Below are 20,440 nucleotides of genomic sequence, written 5' to 3' on the forward strand. Positions count from 1 at the left end.
CCATTGTGCTTTACTATACTGAAAACATTTTCTTTTTGTTCTTTATAGGTCATCACAGGGCCTCAAATCCGCCCCGGGATGACAGTGATTAGGACACCCCTCCAGCAGTCAACACTAGGGAAGGCAATTATTCGAACCCCTGTGATGGTGCAGCCAGGTATGTGTCCACCATCCATCCAGGGCACCACTTGACATGTGGTTGGTCAGCTCAGGACCTTTGTTCCCACTCTGTACTTGATTCTCTAGATTCTAGGAAATTGAAATTAATGCTACAAATAGTACTATATTTCAAATCCATATGCTGTACATTTATAAATGTGATTTTGTTCTGGGCCTTTCCAGTAGCAGAAAAATAGATACAAGTGTGCTTATTAAAATTATAAAAGAAATCTTTCATAAATGGAATTGAAATTTTTTAAATTAAAGAAAGTAAGAGAACAATTTATGTAGCAACAGATGGAGAGGAAAATTAAGCAAACAGCTAAGAAACATAGAAAACAAAATTACAAAGATAGTACCCATCCTTCATTAATCACAGTTAATGACAGTAGGTTAAAACAACCTTAATAAAAAGACTGTACAAACTGGCATTGTGGCAAAGTGCGTAAAGCTGCCCCTTGCAATGTTGGCATTCCACATGGGTGCTGTTTTGAATCCTGGTTGCTCCACTTCCTGTACAGCTCTCTGTTATTGCGCCTGGGAAAGCAATAGAGGATGGCGCAGGTGTTTGGGCCCCTGTACCTGCCTAGGAGACCTAGATAAAGCTCCTGGTTCCTGACTTCCTTCTGGCCTAATACTGGCCATTACAGCCATTTGGAGAGTGAACTTGTGAATGGAAACTGTCTTTCCCTGTCTCTAAATCTGCCTTTCTAATAAAAATACCAATAATGATTAGTTTTTTTAAAAGTTGAAGACTATAAAGATTTTCAAAAAATGAAACTATTTATCTTTACAAAAGAAACATGCTAAAATCAAATTACTGCAAAAGCTATAGAGTATATAAAGTAAGGTCAACATATAAGCCAGCACCAGGGAAAGCTGCAGGTGGCCAAAGCAGTAAAAGGGCAGCCTGGAAGGAATCCCATCAGTCTGGGCCTGGCACCTGAGGCAGATCCTACTGCAGATTTCCTGGGATCCAGCAGTCTCACTCTCAGGCCTAACACCCTTAGCCATGCAGGGGCTGCTGTTGCCACTGGATAGTGGTAAGGGCAGTGGCGGAGAATACTGGAACTAGAGCTCCCTGTGCTAGGAATAGTAAAGCGTTTTGTCCTTGTCTGGTGGGCTTGATAGTTCCATAATCACAGAGAGACCCCTATCAAAAGTACTGGTGCTTAAGTCATTGTTGCTGTCCTGTCACGTTGCAGTTGCAGAAATTTGTAAAACTCTGGCATCCCAAAGTTTCTTTTTAATTTTCCTCGAGGAATTCAGAAGTATGTCTGAATATATACATAGTAGTTCAAGGTGCTGATACATGAGAAGAATACAAGCCTATGTTACGGGTTATGTAAGATTTTGAGTAAAAAATTCCCACATGGTCAGAAACTGTTGGTATACTAAATTTGAAAACCCACAACAGTGTAAATTTCTATTTTAAAAATTGTTACATACGCGTGTGTTGTGTATGTGTTGGGGTGGGAGTTAGGAGTTATAAAATAATGTGAACATTTTATTTAAAAAAAAAAAAAAGAGGCCAATAAGTATTTTAAAAAACAAGAGCAAAGACAGCCCTACTAATATTGGACAGAGCAGAATTCAGTATTTAAAACAGTGGGTGACAGGACAGTTGACAGTCTTTATATCAAGTGAAAAGTGAAGGTTACAATTAAGATGTCATATTTTCAATCTTGTAAAAAAGGAGAGGCAGAGTGGTCTTCCATCTGCTGGTTGCTCTCCAGATTCCCAGTCAGCGAGGAGTAGGCTAGGCTGAAGCTGAGAGCCCAGAATGCAGTGCAGATCTCCTCATGAGAGGTGCTGACCCAAGTAGCTGAGCCATCTCCTGCTGCTGCTTGCTAGACGTAGCCAGAAGCCAGATCTGAAAGCAGGCCTCTGACACGAGTTGGGGAGGTTGTAAGTCGCTGCTTAACTGCTGGGCCAAAGGCCTGTCCCAAGATACAGTCCTTAGTATTACAAGTGAGAGATTATTAAAGTGGATAAAGCATAACTGTTTGAAATCAAGGGAGAAATAAACAGATCGTAGACCACAGATAGATTATGTATCAGCTATTATATCTTCAGGAATACAATTTCATTTTAAATATATATGAGAAACCTGGAAAAGTAGTGGAAAGATGGTCTTTGAACCACAAAACATACCTTGATAAATTTCAAAACCACTACATTCTTTACAGTAAGTGTTCTAACTGTACCACTTCCTATTCCCTGCCAATATTCAGGCCAAAGAGCAGAAAATGGTCCCAATGCTTGGACCCCTGCGCCCACAAGGGAGATCCCAAGGGGTTGATGGCTCCAAGCGTCAGACCTCCCCGGCTCTGGCAGTTGCAGCCTTTTGGGGAGTGAACCAGTAAATGAAAAAAATCTGCATTTCTCTCTGTGACTCTGATTTTCAAATAAAATGCATAAACCTTAAAGGAGAGAAAATCACACTGAAAAATATGTATGTATGTTCACATAAAATGTTATTCACCAATTTAGTAATGGATCTATAATGTATAAATGTCATATTAGGTACTAAGTTATTACTCTTAGCAAAACGGCAGAAACCTCCACTTTAGTTAACTCCAAGTTAATTTCAGGCATTTAAATGAGGAGCAGGCTTGTGGAAAAAGAGTGTAGCTTCATTTGGTAGGCATGTAGTAATCCTCTGTGAGTTGACACTGTGAGCACTTCACCCTAACATCATGGAAGCTGTGTTCTTTAACATTCCTGATTCTCCTGTACTATATTTTTTAAAAAAAGCTATTGGTTCAGGATAGTCCAAAAGCTTTGTTTCATTTTAGATTCATGTGAATCGGTTATTTGTTAAAATATCGTATTTTGACTATTGTATTCCTATAAAGATAGTCAAATAAATGAATATTTTACGTATTTTATCTTCCTTATTGTCATGTTGACTTTAGTTTTATAGGAAAAAAAAATTTAACTTTTTTGCAAACAGCAGGTAATGGACTACGATGTTAGTAAGCTGAATGAACGTGGGCTCAGTGCCACTGGGTGTGGGCATGTGTTCATCCTGGACCTGCTGGCGTCCCAGTGATGTTTTGCAGGATAGGGTGTGTTCATTTGGAAGTGTCCGATGGTTCAGTTCTGCATCGTGCATTGGGGATGTTTTGCTGTCTGTGTAGGGGCTCCTCAGCAGGTGGTGACTCAGATCATCAGGGGACAGCCTGTCTCCACTGCAGTCTCTGCCCCCAGCACGACCTCCTCGACACCTGCGCAGAAAACCCTGACTTCGGGAACACCCCCTGCAAGTGCACAGCCCACAGCCTCCCCAGCCCCTCGCCCCCAGCAAGGACAGGTGAAGCTGACCATGGCTCAGCTCACTCAGCTAACACAGGGCCACGTAAGTAGTCCAACTTGAACCTTAGAATGAAACTTGCTGAGGGTTTAAGAATTTTTATTTAGTCTGATAGTTTGCAAATGAACTCATTTGAAGAAATGAGTGCTTTGTGAACTCAAGTAGCACTATTTCTTGTAAGCAAGCTATAATAAATCCTCAGTATTTAGAGTCCTTAGATAGTGAACTATGAAATTATTTCATGATGGCCTAGTGGCTAAATCCTTGCCTTGCGTGTGCCAGGATCCCGTATGGGCACCAGGTCCTGTCCCAGCAGCCCCAGTTCCCACCCAGCTTCCTGCTTGTGGCCTGGGAAAGTGGTCGTGGACGGCTGAAAGTCTTGGGACCCTGCACCGGTGTGGGAGGTCCAGAAGTTCCTGGCCCCTGGCTTTGGATCAGCTAAGCTCTGGCTGTTGCAGTCACTTGAGAAGTGAACCAGCAGATGGAAGATCTTTCTCTTTGTCTCGCCTCTGTATATCTTTCTTTCCAATAAAAACAAATCTTTTAAAAAGGTGGGGAGAAAGAGAAGGAAAGAAAGAAAGAGAGAAATAACCCTTTTAACTATGGAAAATTTACTCATCAATCTTCATGAGAAAAATAAGTTTCAAATATATTAAGCTGCTTTCTTGCAAGACTTGGTAAAGTGAGTAGGTCTTCCCATATTGATCAGTAGGTTACATGTAGTTCCCATTAAATTCCAAGAGATTGTGAGAGGGAGGAGGAACTTCACAAACTGATTTTTATAATTTATTTGGAAGTGCAAGAATCAACAAAGGCTGTGATATGTTTCAAGTACACGAGTATTTGCTTTGGGTGATAACCTGATACCAAATCTTGGTATGATGGTGCACTGATTAATACATTCAGGCACACACAGGTGCTAGTTAGACAAGCCAATGGAACAGAGTGTGGAATGTCACCGCTGTGCATGTAGACACCTGTTAAATGGCAATTGTGACATTGCTCATCTTTGAGGAAAGGCCAGATCCTGTAGTAAATGGTGCTAAGCCATCCATCTGTGGCTGGTGCTAAGCCCTCCATTACGTATGCTGCCAGTTTGTGTCCTGACCACTCCACTTCCAATTCAAGCCCCTGATTTGGCCTGGGAGGGCAGTGGAAGGTGGTGTAAGTCCTTGGGCTGCTGTACCTTTATGAGAGGCCCAGAGGAGTCTCCTGACTCCTGGCTTCAGCTTGGCTCAGCCCAGCCATTCGGACCATTTGAGGAGGAAACCAGGGGTTGAAAGACCTCACTCTCCGTTTGTCTCTCTTTTCTGTAACTCTCCCTTTCAAATAAAATAAAATAGATTTTTAGAGATACAAATGTAAAACACAAATATCTGTCTACAGCTAATTGGATCATTAAATTGTAGTGTATTGATACAGTCATGAATGCCAACAAACCATAGCCACACAGACTTTCATGAATGTTTCTCACATGTAAATGATCAACAAAAGAAACAACAAGAAATGAACTGCATTACATTTTGTGAGGACACAGAGTTAAAATCCTGGCTGCCTAGAGGGGGCACCTTTCCTGTTCTGCTTTATCTGACTCAAGCTCCTGACATGAACTCGTGGCTCTATAAAGGATAAGTGCCTGCTTATTAATTTTAAAGAGATTGTAGTGTTGTCATGTAACTGGCTATGGTTTGACAGATGTGGACTTTATAATTTAAGTTTTGCTTTGTGTTTTGTTTATTTTGAATTTCCCCACTGTGGTCAAAGTAACTGACTTCATATGTTCTCAACCTTAGGGAGAGAGTACACACAGCCTTGAGTGCTAGTTTCCATTCTGATGACTGCTCAAACCTTGGTGGTCCTCCTAACTTTGTGCATGCATTTCTTTTTCTTTCTAAAGATTTATTCATTTACTTGAATATCAAAATTAAGAGTATTTCCACCTGCTGATTTACTCCCTGGAAGGCCACAATGGTCAGCGTTAGGCCAGGCAAAGTCCGCAGCCTCATCTGGATCTCCCACATGGATGGCCTCGCACCCAAACGTTTGGGCCATCTTGCACCGCTTTCCCACGCCATTAGCTGGGAGCTGCATTAGAAGTGGAACAGCTGGGATACAAACTAGTGTCGTTTGGGAGGCTAACATCCCAGGCCACAGTTTACTTGCTACACCACCACATTGCTGCCCCCCAAAAACTTATCATACACAGACACGAACTGGACAGTTTGATACATTCTAAAAACCTTCACCCTTAACCTGGTTAAGCCCTGTAACCTTTTTACTTAAGAATAAGATAATAAACAATAATATTTCCTCTGCCTCTGTATAAAGTCTCAAATCTGTAGGAAGAATCGGGTTATGAGATTGTTTAAAGATGCTTCTGTTTTGTTCTGTAAAATAATATGAATATGAGAGAAATTGAAATCAGAATTTTGTGGCCATAATCATCATTCACTTCAGTGTCCTCATTTTATAAATTTGGGACCTTGAGTCCAGAGGCAGCATGTTATTTGTAGAAAGATGTCTGCCTGCTCAATGATATGAATATCCTTATTTTACGTTATCCCAGTGCCATTCTGTAGGCATTCAAATATATTTGTAAATTTTCATTTTTATTAACATTTTTACATAATTTTAAAATGCTACATGTTTTTCTTAGTGTTGCTGATGCTCTTAACACTGTCTCCACAGGGCGGCAATCAAGGTTTGACAGTAGTAATTCAAGGACAAGGTCAAACTACTGGACAATTGCAGTTAATACCTCAAGGGGTAACTGTTCTCCCTGGTCCAGGACAGCAGCTCATGCAAGCTGCCATGCCCAATGGCACCGTTCAGCGATTCCTGTTCACCCCATTGGCAACGACAGCCGCAACGGCCAGTACCACCACCACAACCACTGTTTCCACCACTGCAGCAGGTAGAGCCTCAGGTTCATGTACTCAGTGTTATTGCAGCTAAGGCGATCAGGAAGCCAAACCAGGGCTTACCCCTAAGACGGTGTGCCTCAGGCCACCAAGCTCGAAGGTCAGCACAGCCTCACACTGTCTCAGTGCTTTCTGCCTCCTTTTACAGACACCCTGTCACCAACAACATTCCCTCTCATTAAAAAATACACACAACATGAAGCAAGAAAAATGACCCTCACAGTCACTCTTTGCCAAGCCTTTTAGGTGCTGATTGATTGATGACTTCAGGGTGCTTAGCCTTGAGTGCTAGCCTGTAGTTTCGAGGTGTTGTCATGAGCTGCCACCACCAGAGGGGAAGGTGGGGTTTGGCAGCAGCTTGGCCTAGGAGACCTGGCTGATGTCCACAGGCTGTGCTTTGCTTTGGAAGCCAGGCCTCTGAAGGGATAGCAGTGTACACAAAGGACCCCAAGAAACTGGGCCTCCACTTCCTGACGTAGGAGAGTGCTAAGCTGAGCGTGTGTAAGTGGTAGTGTGTTTCAGCAGTGTCATGCTACAATACATAGTTCCCAGTGTTACTCCCCTTCTGGTTCTTTGATCACAGTTTTTTATGTTCTGGAGTAATAGATATGGTTTATCTTTGTTTTCACAGGTACAGGTGAACAAAAACAGAGTAAATTATCACCCCAGACCCAGGTGCAACAATCCCAAACCCTGCCACCATCTCAGGCATCAAGTGTGAGTCCTCCAGGAGCCCAGCCACAGACTGTTCAGCCTGCAGCTCAGCCCCCACCCCAGTCCCAACCCCAGTCCCCAACTCAGCCTGAAGTTCAGACCCAGCCTGAAGTTCAGACCCTAACAACTATCGCATCCCAGGTCCCTTCCGAAGCACAGCCCACCCAGGTACAGTCATCCCAACCCCAGGGGACAGCACAGTGTCAGCCTCCAAGCACTGTCCAAGGACAGTCTCCTGTTCGTGTCCAGAGTCCACCACAGACCCGAATCCGTCCATCAACTCCATCCCAAGTGTCTCCTGGACAGCAATCCCAGGTTCAGACTCCAACCTCACAACCGATTCCAATTCAGCCACATACATCTCTTCAGATACCTTCCCAAGGCCAGCCACAGTCACAACCCCAGGTACAGTCTTCAACTCAAACTCTTTCATCAGGACAAACGTTAACTCAAGTTACTGTTTCATCCCCATCACGGCCTCAGCTCCAAATCCAGCAGCCACAGCCCCAAGTCCTAGCTGTGCCTCCGCTGCAACCACAAGTCCAGGTTCTCTCTCAGATCCAGCCACAGGTTGTGGCTCAAATACAGGCTCAGCAAGGTGGTGTGCCCCAGCAAATCAAACTGCAGTTGCCTATTCAAATTCAGCAAAGCACTGCTGTGCAGACGCACCAGATTCAGAATGTGGTCACAGTGCAGGCAGCCAGTGTACAGGAGCAGTTGCAAAGGGTTCAGCAACTCAGGGATCAGCAGCAAAAGAAGAAACAGCAGCAGATAGAAATTAAGCGGGAACACACCCTCCAAGCTTCTAACCAAAGTGAAATCATTCAGAAACAGGTAAAGTTATTAAGTAAAAGCAGCATGTTCAGTAGCTTGAATTATTGTGCTGTGCATTAGATGTAGTGTTTGATTGTGTGAGGTTTCCTAAATGAGAAAAGTCATGTTTCAATTTAGCAAAAATACTAGATGCACCAAAAAATACTGAATGGTTCCTATAATTTGGGACTCTTTGTTAGGAATATATATCCCCAGTGCTTATTTGGCCTGCATTTTCGGAGAACTGTGAAGAATGGCATTACAAATTTGAGTACTGTTAACCCAGAGCTATAAAGATCTAACTAAATCTTAAAACCACTTCAGGTGTGACAGAATTATTTTCATGTTATTTGCAGTTGACATTCCTTTCTTTGCATGTAGACTAAGAAAATTATAAACAGATCAAACTTATTTGCATTTCTGGCTATACCTTTGTTTAAAAATTTTGAATATGTGTTATCCTATAGCTTACAGAAAAGTGACATTTTGCAACGGCATTGAAGTGAAGTAAGATAATTTAGTTAAGTTAGAGTTATTCTGCGATGTTGAGGTCACGTCTATAATGTCGTGCAGTGTGTCCGGAGAAAACTTTGCTTCGTCGACAGCTTGCTCGGCTCAGCACTGCACGGGAATTTGTGAATTTCTCGTCTCCCCAAGTCGGGAGGCACTCACCTCCTGGATCACCGTCCCTGAAACTCACTCACTTTCCCTGAGCTCTCTCTCTCCTTTTAAAAACTTTCTCTTTGCAACCACTAAAGATTATTGTATTGATTAAAATGAGGTCTTACTTGTAGATACTCTTTTAAACAGCAGAATCTTTATAAATATAATATTCCTATATCTTATGTAGTCTGTTCAAATGCATTATTACCCAGCTTTAGAATTGTGTATGCTACACATTCAGAATCATATCCCATGCTTTTTGTAAAGGAGAATGGCAGGAAGTAAACTTTTAAAAACTAATGCCTGGGAAAAATGAAAAGTTTAAATAAATAAGTAAATAAAAATCAGTGCCTGGGAAGAGAAGACATGGTTAAAAACAGCCTTTGAAAAGTGACAGCTGAGTTAAAATTCCATCTGTGTAAATGATTTAGTCTCAAAGAAGTAGTTTCTTTTTCTCCGATTTTCATGCAGAATTATCCCTCTCAATTAATTATTATTATGAGGAATAAATGCGATGATGTCAGGTAGCAGGTCATGGTAAGCATCCAGGCCATGTCGCAGATGCCAGTTTTAATTGTATTGTGATCTAATAATTGTTACAACTTTTTTTGAAGACACTTGTCCTTAGATTTCTACTATTGTTTGTGTGCTAACTTTTGGTCACTATAAAATATGCACTTTTGGATTTGTTCTGTCCTGAAGGTGGTGATGAAACATAATGCTGTCATAGAACATTTAAAACAGAAAAAGACCATGACTCCAGCTGAGAGAGAAGAGAATCAAAGGTAGGAAGAAACCCAGGATCCCGCAGCGAGCTCTTGTCTGTAACCTGCACACGTAGGGCAGTGCTGACGGGTGTCTGTTTTGTTTTGGTCTGACTGGAGCTCGTAAACTGGGAACTGTTTGCACTAATAGCCACTCATAGTGGTTCAGAGCTGTCCAGTCCAGAACATTTGTGTATCATCTGTTAAAGGCATGGAAGAATCATGTCTTAAGCCTTCTGGAGTAAAACACCTAGCTTTACTTGGGTTGTGTGTTTTTCTCTAGAATGATTGTCTGTAACCAGGTGATGAAGTATATATTGGATAAGATAGATAAAGAAGAAAGACAGGCAGCGAAAAAACGGAAGCGTGAAGAGAGCGTGGAACAGAAACGTAGCAAACAGAATGCTAGCAAGCTCTCAGCTCTGCTGTTCAAGCACAAAGAGCAACTCAAAGCGGAAATACTCAAAAAGAGAGCGCTTCTGGACAAAGACCTCCAGATCGAAGTGCAGGTGAGGAGACTGGGCCCTGCCTGGTGTTTGGCATGCACTGCTATTGTTTGTTTCTTAGTTTGGTTTTGTTTTTTGTTTTGTTTTGTTTTGTTTTGTTTCCTTGAATTTTTGGATAAGCTCACAATTCAGCTGCCTCGAAATTATGTTTGTGTTTACCAAATATGCAGAGTGAAAAAAGCATGGAACATATCCTGAAACAACGCTTTTTAAAAGGTCTAACTATCTGTTAGACTATATTGATGAATGTGTTTTAGAAGTCAGTTGGGAGTTGCTTTTGTTGTTTGTGACATAGTTTTGCCAACAGGAGGAGTCTTCTAGAATAAAATAGACTATAAAACAATGTTAAAACTGAAAAACAAAGTGTGGTCCTTGGAAGACAGATTTTTTTTTTTTTTTTTTTTGAGGATGTATTTTATTTTTATTACGAAGTCAGATGTACTGAGAGGAGGAGAGATAGCGAGGAAGTGGAGCTGCCGGGATTAGAACCAGCAGCCATATGGGATCAAGACGAGGACCTTAGCCACTAGGCCACACTGCCGGGCCCAGGAAGACAGATTTTTTTCCTTGAGTGATCCCCTTAAGTTTTGCTAACCTACTTTCTTAGGAAGTTTATTGAGAAATTATTGAAAACAAGTGTTTGTATGGATCTGTACACATTTTTATTTGCTTTCACTGTTGTGTTCTCGCTCTTGTGGTGCTTGCTCGGCTGAGGCCATGTCTTGCACAGTAGCTCTCTAGGCCAGTGGGCTCCTTGAAACGTCCCACCAAAACTCCCGGCAGTCCACGAGTTCTTCCGATGATCATTTCTAGCAGCTACCATCATTTCTATGCCCCGGAAGCTCCTCTTGTAGAGTTCGGTGAAACTAGAGCAGTAACACTGAGGCAAGAAGACTAAGGCGTGAGCGGTAGGCAGGGTGCTTTGTAAGGCTAGTTCTTTGTTTTCTGCTTTGTGCTCCTCCAGCACACGAACAAGAGACTCAAGGGTTTCCCTCCAGTTAAGCCTTTAGTACCTAGGATTTGTTTAGTTAGATTCTGTTTGATTGAAACTCTGAATACAGCCCCAAGGTCACTGGGCTAAGTTGGGTTTTTTTGTTTGTTTTTTGTTTTTTGTTTGTTTTGGTTTGGGGGGCTTTTTTTGCACTCTGTTTTTATTTATTTGTGTGTTTGTATTTCAATAGGCGGGCAGAGAGGGATGTCTGCTCTACTGGATCCTTTCTGAAATGCCCACAGCTGGCCAGCGTTGGGCTAGCCTGAAGCCAGAAGATAGGAATACAATCTATGCCTTTCTCTTTGTCGTTTTTCTTTTATTTTTTTTTCTCTTCTTCCTTTCTTCCTCCGTTCCTTTCTTCAAGCAGAAGAGATCACATCAGGCCTCTCTAACTTTATTAGAAATGTAGGCTGTTTCCCATCCCCAGGTGCAATTAGGATGCTGGGTGTGGCTTTTCTCGACTTCTCTACCGCCTTTCCCCAGATACAGGAAGAAGAAAAAGAAAATTGGAAATGATATCATCCATTTTCCCGTAATTCTCGACTTCCCAACCCTTCCCACCCTATTCAGTAGTTCACATGGGGATGCACCCTTCTCAACTATGCAAACATCATCAAAAATTAAATTGGAAAAAAAATTTTTTTTGAAAGTGTATCCTAAAAAAGGAAATGTAGACTGTGTACGCTATTGCCCTGAAGAGCTGTAATGCTTAGGAAAAAGAGTGATTCTTGTGAAGAAAATGTTTTGGGAAGATTTGGTTTTATTTTTGGTATTTCAAATTCTTGGAAAGTTTATAAATGCCTCAGATTTTAAGAAATATTCTGTCTTACGTTTGATTTATACCAGGTGCCAATCAAGGCAGTTTCTCTCTAGGGCAATACAATTTGCTGCAGTCATTCACAGGAATACATTGTAGTCTTGAAAAGCAGGAAAAGTGTAACTTAAAAGTATTTCATAATAAAAAAATAATTTAAATTGTGGCAGGGTCTGTATAGAGGAGAAAGGTATGTCAAGCACCTTACCTTGCCTTACGGTCTTAACTCTGGCCTTAGGGACATAATAGCCATGGCAGATGTGTCACTCGTTGTGTTTTGTGATGGTCAGACCACACTTGAGGACCTGGAGTGAGAGGAACTGAAAGTGAAGCCCCTGAGATCGCCACTGTCATGTTAGGGATGGGCCAAGGGCAAGCCTGGGGCTTTGTTCCTAGACACTGGCTCACCTTTCTGTCGGCCTGCCCTCTTTGGAAGGTACCTAGCAGCTTTCTAGTTGGTGTTAGATAACCTTCCTTTTCCAAGCTTTTTCATTGAGTACTATATTTATAAAGGAGTGTACATCAGAAAGTTTGTGGTAAATAAAGATTTAAGTATTGTGCAAAACAGGCATCCGTGTGCAGTTTTTTTCAGACTTTGAATTTACATTTTATATATATAAAGTTTTGTTTTGCTTGAAAGAATTATGCACTGAGAGCTATTCCACCTGCTAGTTCACTTCCCACATAACTACCTTGGCCAGAGATAGGCTGGTCTCCCAAGGAGCTGCATCAGAAATGGTGTATCTAGGATGTGAATTGGTAGCCATGTGTAAACTGGGATGCCTGCGCTACAGGTGGAGGATTGGCCTGCTGTGCCCCATCCTACCCTACCCCACTCCATTGTTTTTTTGTTTTGTTTTGTTTTTATTATTTATCTGAAGAGTAGAGTTACAGAGATATAGAAAGGAAGAGAAGGAAATGGATAGAAATCTTCATCTTTCCTTCTCTGTGTCACTCACCAAGTGACTTGCAGTGGCTGGGGCTGGTTCCCGCTGAAGCCCCCACGGATCACAGGGACCCGAGCTGCGGACCATCCTTAGCCGATTCCCTTTGCACAGACAGGGAGCTGGATTGGAAGTGGAGCAGCCCACGACCGCGTTCGACACCTGTAAAAGTTGTGCGGCATTGTGCCGGTGCCGACTGCCCGCGGCTCCAACCTCACTCTCCTCCACTGCACTGTACGACAGAGGATAGAGCTGTGAGGACAGAGTAGGAACTTGTTCTCTGAGCAGATCTTGTGCACTGGCATCTCCCTAATGTGGTCTTGTATTGTCTTTCTGTGACGACAGGAAGAGCTGAAAAGAGATCTGAAACTTAAGAAGGAGAAGGACATGATGCAGGCAGTGCAGGCCACAGCAGCCGTTGCCCCACCGCCCCCAGTGGCAGCAGCTCCACCAGCCCCTCCTCCTTCGCCTCCCCCCGCGCCCCCTCTGCAGCACCCAAGCCTGCTGTCCACACCCACCTTGCCTGCAGCTTCCCAAAAGAGGAAGCGAGAAGAGGAGAAAGACTCAAGTTCCAAGTCCAAGAAGAAGAAAATGATCTCTACTACCTCAAAGGAAACCAAGAAGGACACAAAGCTTTACTGTATCTGTAAAACACCTTACGACGAGTCTAAGTGAGTGCCTTTGTGTGCCTTCTGCTTTATTACAGTTAGGTGGACAGTTTGGAAGAAAATAAGCATGTTGGTAGCCGTATAAATTAAAGCATCTGGTGTTCCTAACCTTAACCCCAAAACTCAGGATGTACAGTTTCATGTGTCGATGGTTCCTGTTTGTCCCTTGTCATGTATGCTTTTCTGTCAAAAGCAAGCTTTCTGTTGCTTCCTTGCCTTTTGCTCTTCTGCTGAAGCCATTCCAAATCGTGTAAGTGGTGCTGCGTGCAGGTGGAAGTGAGTGTTACTGCCCAGAGCTGAGAATCCCTGCCGGGTTCTGTTCTGAGCACCGTGACTACAGCACATCCCCGCTCCCACCAAATGCGGTGGTGCCAGAGAGTGCACGCTTTGAATAATCTACTTCCAGTTTGGGGCTGTGTTTTTGTTTACTGTTTTTGAGCAGTTCTGTTTTTGCATGGGAATGCCACCCCTTAATGTTTTGGGGACAAAAGCCAGAAAAATACAACAAGTGTTCCTTGCATTCATTGCTCACATATGAGACTCCAAAGTTTGGATAAATTTGGTAGCAGGAAGCTGTTTTTTGACAGTTGTGATTTGTATTTGATGACATCAGCAAAATGTTAGAGACCTCCAACCCATCCGTGTCGTTTCTGTTTCTGTTTTATCATTGTTATCATTCATCTAAGTGCTTCCTTACTATTCTGAAAACTAAAATGTAGAGCAGCTTTTTAAAACACAACTAACCATAATGTTTCTTACAAGCCATGAAGCTGGTGCTTTAAAAACATGATCATTTAGAATTGGAGTTGGAAATGCATTCTGTCTCCTCAAGTGGATGCCTAATCAGCCCATGCGATGCTGCTCTGTCTCTTGGCTGGGCGCGGCACCCACCTCTGACCTGGTTGCGCATGCGTGGTGGATTCCGCTGTGTGCCAAGTTCCACATCTTGGTTTAGGCATCTTCACTTGTCTCCTCATTAGGAATCACACATGGTGGAAACTCGGAATCCTCTTAGCTGATCCAAGTGTGCCTCACTTTAAGCAAAATATGCTAGATGATTTCTGAAGCAAATCGAAACATGCAGTGTTGCTTTAGACAAAGAGCTTTTGGAATTAAACAGTGTCGCTGTTTTGAGCCTGTTAAGAGTGTTCAGATCGCAGAAATTCACCGTAGACCTAGGTCTTGTAGAAAGCACAAGTTGCATAAACTGAGGTGCACGTGCCTGGGGCTCACCTGGAGATTGCCGCACTACTTTGGGGACTCTCACACTTTCCAGTTTGGCATTGGCATTCCAGTGTACCAGCTTCATTCACTCCCTGATCTAGTTAAAACAAGCTAGTATTTCTAGGACTACCTCGTAATGTCTCCTACCAAAGTAGGCTCCTTCCAAATCTAGGGAAAGTGAACAAAACATTGAAATTCAAGTTCTGGACTTACCACACAGCCTATAGCCCTCCACTTTATACTTCTTCAGCCTATAGCACATACAAAGCTACCTTACGAGTCCCCTTCCCCCCCCCCAGAAAATCACCAGCACCCCCGGAGTGCTAAAACTGTACTCCTCTTCTGTCTTGATAAGCAGGTCCCGTTGGAAGGTCAAGTCCCCCATAAGCTCATCGAGAAATGCCTCCGAAGAACAGGCAGTGCCAGTAGTTCGGCCACGCTGGCCCGGTTCCCAGTGATCCGTTTGTCACTCAGGCTGTGCATTCCTGTCTCACAGCTCTCAGAATCTTCAGATAAAGCTCTGTGAGCCATTTTGTCTGCAATAACAACCTCGGGCAGCGCCACTTGGCCCGGCGCCACAGAACATCTCCGGGTTGGCCGGCCATCTGTCCTCGGCTCTTCCCGCTGAGCGTCCCTGGGCTGGCTCCGGTGCACCCTGGAGCGTCCTGAGCAGTTAGCTAGTCGGCCCCTCGCCACACCGTCACGCTGTGCTGCCTGAGATTTGGAGCTAGGTCTATTTCCAGTGTGCGGTTAGAAAATCTGGTAGAAATGGAATTGCCACACATATCTGTCTCAGTTTTCTTCTTCATACCATTTGTTTATTTTTTCTGGCCATTTATCTTTACACCTGGCTGACCTGCATGCCCTTGTAGTGTGACTTCTCAGTGTGTGCGCTTTGCTTTGTTTTCAAATTTAAAATTGTGAGATACATTTTCAAACCTATCTAAGAACTAGCCCTAAAACTGCAACGCTTCTGGGCATAGGTTTGACAGATGTAAGGCTTGATTCCTTGGCTTTGGTTTTTGTGCCTGTCAAAGTTTTACACATTCATTAAAAGGAAGGCATCACCATTGGTGTGTTGTTTATTATTTTTTTTTTCAAACTCCAGTATGTTTTAAAGACCCATATTTCACTGAACAGTGTATTTGTTGAATTTGATGTGAGTGATTTTGTGTTCCTGCCCCTGATATAGTGTCAGATGCTGTTGTTTGCCAGGGTAGAGTGACTGGATTGAAGGTGTTTAGCTGACTCAGTGCAGAAAGTTACTCTGTAAGAATCAGCGAATCAGGGCAGGGAAGACAGATATAAGTACCATGCAGCTCAAAATGACAATTACATTGTCATTTTCATTGTGAATACTTTTAGGTTCTATATTGGCTGTGATCTTTGTACTAACTGGTATCATGGAGAATGTGTTGGCATCACAGAAAAGGAGGCTAAGAAAATGGATGTGTACATCTGTAATGATTGTAAACGGGCACAAGAGGGCAGCAGTGAGGAATTGTACTGTATCTGCAGAACACCTTATGATGAGTCGCAGTGAGTTCCGCTGAGAGCATCATATTTAATTACTTAGGAAGCCCAATTGCTCTGACTGGTTACGTATTTATTTTTAAATTAAAAAGAAAGATTTTTTTCTGCATATATTATACACTTACATTACAAATTCCTTTCCAATTTTTTTTTCTCTTTTTCCTTCTTTATCTCCCCTTCGAAATTTACGTTGCTTCATAATGAACGTTTGAGACACATTGGGGAAAACATGGTTTAATAGTAGATTTGATTATTTTATATGTAATAAAGAAATGAATGAGAGTAAAATGGCCTGACTTGCTTGGACCTTATCAGTGCTTGAATGATGCTTTATTATAGGTTATATAAAACACTAATTTGAGTGTAATCTCTGAGACTCTGTTACTAGCTCACAAGATTTAAGTCCCATTTGATATGATCCTAGCTGAAAGAATTTTAACTTCATTGCTTTTCAGCTTTAAAATCAGTTTCAACGTTTCCTACTTTTACTCAAATGGGTTATCCAGTATTACACAGTGTTCTAAATTAACTTTAACTGCCTGTTGTTAACATCAAAAAAAAAAACTAAATTAACACATTGGAATATCGATTTCAACAATAGTAAAACAGCTGTATTAATAAAAATTTTTTGTCCCGGGGTTTACCAGATTCTCATGTGCATGTTTGACTGTTGTTAAAATACGAGATTGGAAGTCACGCCATCCCATCCTTGCGGTTCTCACACTCCCTTTCGGATCTTACAGATTTTATATTGGCTGCGATCGGTGTCAGAACTGGTACCATGGGCGCTGCGTTGGCATCCTGCAGAGTGAGGCAGAGCTCATTGATGAGTATGTCTGTCCACAGTGCCAGTCGACAGAGGATGCCATGACAGTGCTCACGCCACTCACTGAGAAAGATTACGAGGGCTTGAAGAGGGTGCTGCGTTCCTTACAGGTGAGCGGCTTCCCGAGGCCAGGTGTGTGGGCTTCCTGACTCCCACGCTGGAAGGAAGGACCTGGCGGGCAGCAGCTCCTGGCATGCCAGCGTCACCAAGAGCACCGCCCCAGCACCAACCTGCCGTTCATTTTACAGTGTCTTAGCTCTTACATTTAACTTGTTTTGTTTGTTTTTACGATTTATTTATTTTACCTGAGAGTTACAGAAGAGGGGCTATAGAAAGAGAGAATCTTCAGTCTGTTGGTTCCGTCTCGATGGCTGCAACAGCCAGAGCTGAACTGGTCTGAAGCCATGAGCTAGGAGCTTGTTCCAGGTCTCCCAGATGGATGCAGGGGTCCAAGGCCTGAGGGCATCCTCTGCTGCTTTCCCAGGACACTAGCTGGGAGCTGGATTGGAAATGGGGCCTGACCTGACACCCATATAGGAATTGCCAGTATTCGAGGCAGAGGATTAGTCTGATAAATTACTGTACTGGCACCACAACACCAGCCAGTTCACATCAGGGCCATGACTGGAGTAGATTGCAGCCCCCAGCAGCAAGAGCCAGAGCTGGGACAGGCTGTGTTGAGCCAACCTGCAACACCTGCCGGCTAATGCCAAGGTGAGGCGAACCGTGCCAGACTGGACCGCAGCTGCCACCAGCGCATGTGAGATGTGCGATGGGGGACAAGCCCAATAGGAGAGCCGTGGGAGTTCCCCTTTTGTTCCACTTCTCCCACTGGTGAGCTTGAGGACTGGGACTGGAAGCCGACCAAGCTAGGCACGACTACAACACCCATGAACCTGCATGGGAGCTGGTTTGGGGGAGAGCCAGGCTGGGCTAAGCGACTGTGTCTACTGATGCTTGCGTGAGCCAGAGTAAGTGCATGCTAGTCCAGCTTTGCCACAGTATCAGCTGGCAAGTACTGGGAATGGGAGCAAGTCCTGTCAAGCTGCTGGGAGTGGGCGTAAGAGGGAAATTGAGGCACCTCTCTGCTGGGCTGCAGCTCCCACACATGAGCATGAGAATCAGGGCGGGGGTGGACCTGGCTGCACGGGTGGCAGCGCCCTCCAACATAAGTGTGGCCAGGATAGTGGGGTCAGGTGGACTGAGCTAGGCTTCTGCACCCATTCGTGTGTACAGAAGCTGAATGGGATGCAGGACAGACCGAACCCTGTGCTGCACAACCATCATGCACGGGATAACTGCTGGGGCCGGGTCTGGTGGGGCTCAATGGGGGTCGATCCGAAAGGGCTGCAGTTTCTGCTGGGGTACATGAGAGTGCAAGTGTTAGAACTGGGTCTCCTCAGTGCTAAAGACAGAGCAGTAGTCAGCATGTCCAGATGCACATGTAGGATAAAGCAGTCCCCTGGGGCCTGCAGAGGACATACAGTACCATAGCAGAAGAAGGAGGGCAGAACAAATGGATCTAGGATCTAGATGAAAGGAGACTCTAAGATGGACTATGACAGCCAATGGGCCTTGGAAGGATTTCACCATCCTTGGAGCAACGGAATCAATAACATCTCAGAACTGTTACCCACTTGATCGGTGCCCTTGTAGCCTGTTCCACATCAGGGACCGTGGAATGACATTGGGTAGCCATCCCCCATCGCTGACTACTGCTGCCACTAGGATGCTGGGTGCGGCTTCTCCTCTTCTCACATGGGTGGCATCCGCCCAGCTGCTTGGACCCTCTTCCACTCCTGTCCTCAGACCATCTGCACGTGGCTGGATCAGAAGTAGTAGAGCTGGGACTTGAGCAGGCACCCAATGGGATGCTGAAATTACACAAAGCTGCCCCCCTCCTTTTTTTACCTTCCTTATTAAAAATCTAAAGAAGGCCCTGGAGGCATGGCCTAGCAGCTAAAGTCCTCGCCTTGAACACGCCGGGATCCCGTATGGGCGCCGGTTCTAATCCTGGCAGCTCCACTTCCCATCCAGCTTCCTGCTTGTGGCCTGGGAAAGCAGTGGAGGACGGCCCAAAGCCTTGGGACCCTGCACCCCTGTGGGAGACCTGGAGGAGGTTCCTGGCTCCTGGCTCTGGATAAGCATAGCACCAGTCGTTGAGCTCGCTTGGGGAATGAATCATCAGATGCAAGATCTTCCTCTCTGTCTCTCCTCCTCTCTGTATATCTGACTTTGTAATAAAAATAAATAAATCTTTAAAAAAGTCTAAAGAATATAGGGTGTCCTGGTGCTAATACCCTAGTGGCTAAAGTCCTCACGTTGGTCGTGCCGGGATCCCATATGCGCGCCAATTCTAATCCCGGCAGCTCCACTTCCCATCCAGCTCCCTGCTTGGGGCCTGGGAAAGCAGTGGAGGACAGCCCAAAGCCTTGGGACCCTGTACCCGTGTGGGAGACCTGGAAGACGCTCCTGGCTCCTGGCTTCGGATTGCCTCTGCTCCAGCTGTTGCAGCCACTTTGGGATGAATCATTGGATGGAAGATCTTCCTCTCTGTGTATCTGCCTTTCCAATAAAAATAAATAAATCTTTTTTTTTAAATTATTATTTATAAGAGAAGAATATAGGGATAGTTTACAAGACTGCACAGTGATAGAGATGTGTTTGAAACATAGAACATTAGGGCCTGGCTCTAGTAGCCTAACAGCTGAAGTCCTTGCCTTGCAGATGCCAAGATGTCTTATATGGGTACTAGTTTGTATCCTGGTTACTCCACTTCCCATGCAGCTCCCTTCCTGTAGCCTAGGAAAGCAGTGGGAAATGACCCAAAGCCTTGGGACCCTACCTAGGTAGGAGACCTAGAAGAAGCTCCTGGCTCCTGGCTTCGGATCGGCTGTGCTCCAGCTGTTTTGGCTACTTGGGGTATGAACCATCAGAGAGACATTTTCTGTGCCCAAGTGGCCACACAGACTAGTACCGGGCCACGCTGAAGCCAGGACCCTGGAACTCCTTCTGGATCTCCCACATGAGTGACAGGGCCCGACACGCTTGGGCTGGCTTCCAGCTCTTTCCTAGGAACATGAGCAGAGTCTGTCCCACAGCCCTTGTTGCAGATCACGCCCACACTCCGTACTCTGTGACGAGAGCAGAAGTCGCCATCTCTCCCACAGAGACTGACTCTTGGAGTCTGAGGGTGGTTGAGGTCGTAGCTCCTGGGACTCGGATGTAATGAATGGCACTGATGACGTCTGTTTTCATTACAGGCCCACAAGATGGCCTGGCCTTTCCTTGAACCGGTAGACCCTAATGACGCTCCTGATTACTATGGAGTCATTAAGGAACCTATGGGTAAGTGCTCACGGCCAACATGAAAGGCGCCTGGACAAGATTGACAGATTGCCAGTGTATCTCGAGCAAGGCGGATGGGATCATAAATTGGTGTGGTCATGTCAGTGGGGAAATTGTTAAGGTTTACGTGGACATACCCTAGAGCCCTGTGTTTATGTGTACACAAGCATGTTGCTCTTTGCAGCAGCGCTGCAAATTGCAAAAGCCGTGGAAATGAGTTAAAGAACCATCAGTTG

The 20,440-nt window shown here is 44.3% G+C and overlaps 1 protein-coding gene across 17 annotated transcripts in view; it reads left to right on the forward strand.

Moving 5' to 3' along the window:
• BPTF (bromodomain PHD finger transcription factor) overlaps window positions 1-20,440 on the forward strand; it is a 122,991-nt gene that overhangs the window by 93,428 nt on the left and 9,123 nt on the right. For 8 of the 17 annotated variants that reach the window (XM_058675750.1, XM_058675751.1, XM_058675759.1 and 5 more), the window contains 10 exons: window positions 49-157; window positions 3,303-3,520; window positions 6,164-6,389; window positions 7,028-7,944; window positions 9,289-9,371; window positions 9,634-9,859; window positions 12,951-13,276; window positions 15,863-16,036; window positions 16,774-16,966; window positions 20,120-20,204. In XM_058675750.1, the coding sequence (XP_058531733.1) occupies window positions 49-157; window positions 3,303-3,520; window positions 6,164-6,389; window positions 7,028-7,944; window positions 9,289-9,371; window positions 9,634-9,859; window positions 12,951-13,276; window positions 15,863-16,036; window positions 16,774-16,966; window positions 20,120-20,204 (2,557 nt within the window). The remainder of the gene's footprint in view (window positions 1-48; window positions 158-3,302; window positions 3,521-6,163; window positions 6,390-7,027; window positions 7,945-9,288; window positions 9,372-9,633; window positions 9,860-12,950; window positions 13,277-15,862; window positions 16,037-16,773; window positions 16,967-20,119; window positions 20,205-20,440) is intronic. The other 9 variants (XM_058675756.1, XM_058675761.1, XM_058675766.1 and 6 more) reach the window with 5 other exon arrangements.

Source organism: Ochotona princeps, chromosome 17, assembly GCF_030435755.1.
Source record: "Ochotona princeps isolate mOchPri1 chromosome 17, mOchPri1.hap1, whole genome shotgun sequence".
Taxonomy (NCBI): Eukaryota; Metazoa; Chordata; class Mammalia; order Lagomorpha; family Ochotonidae; genus Ochotona; species Ochotona princeps.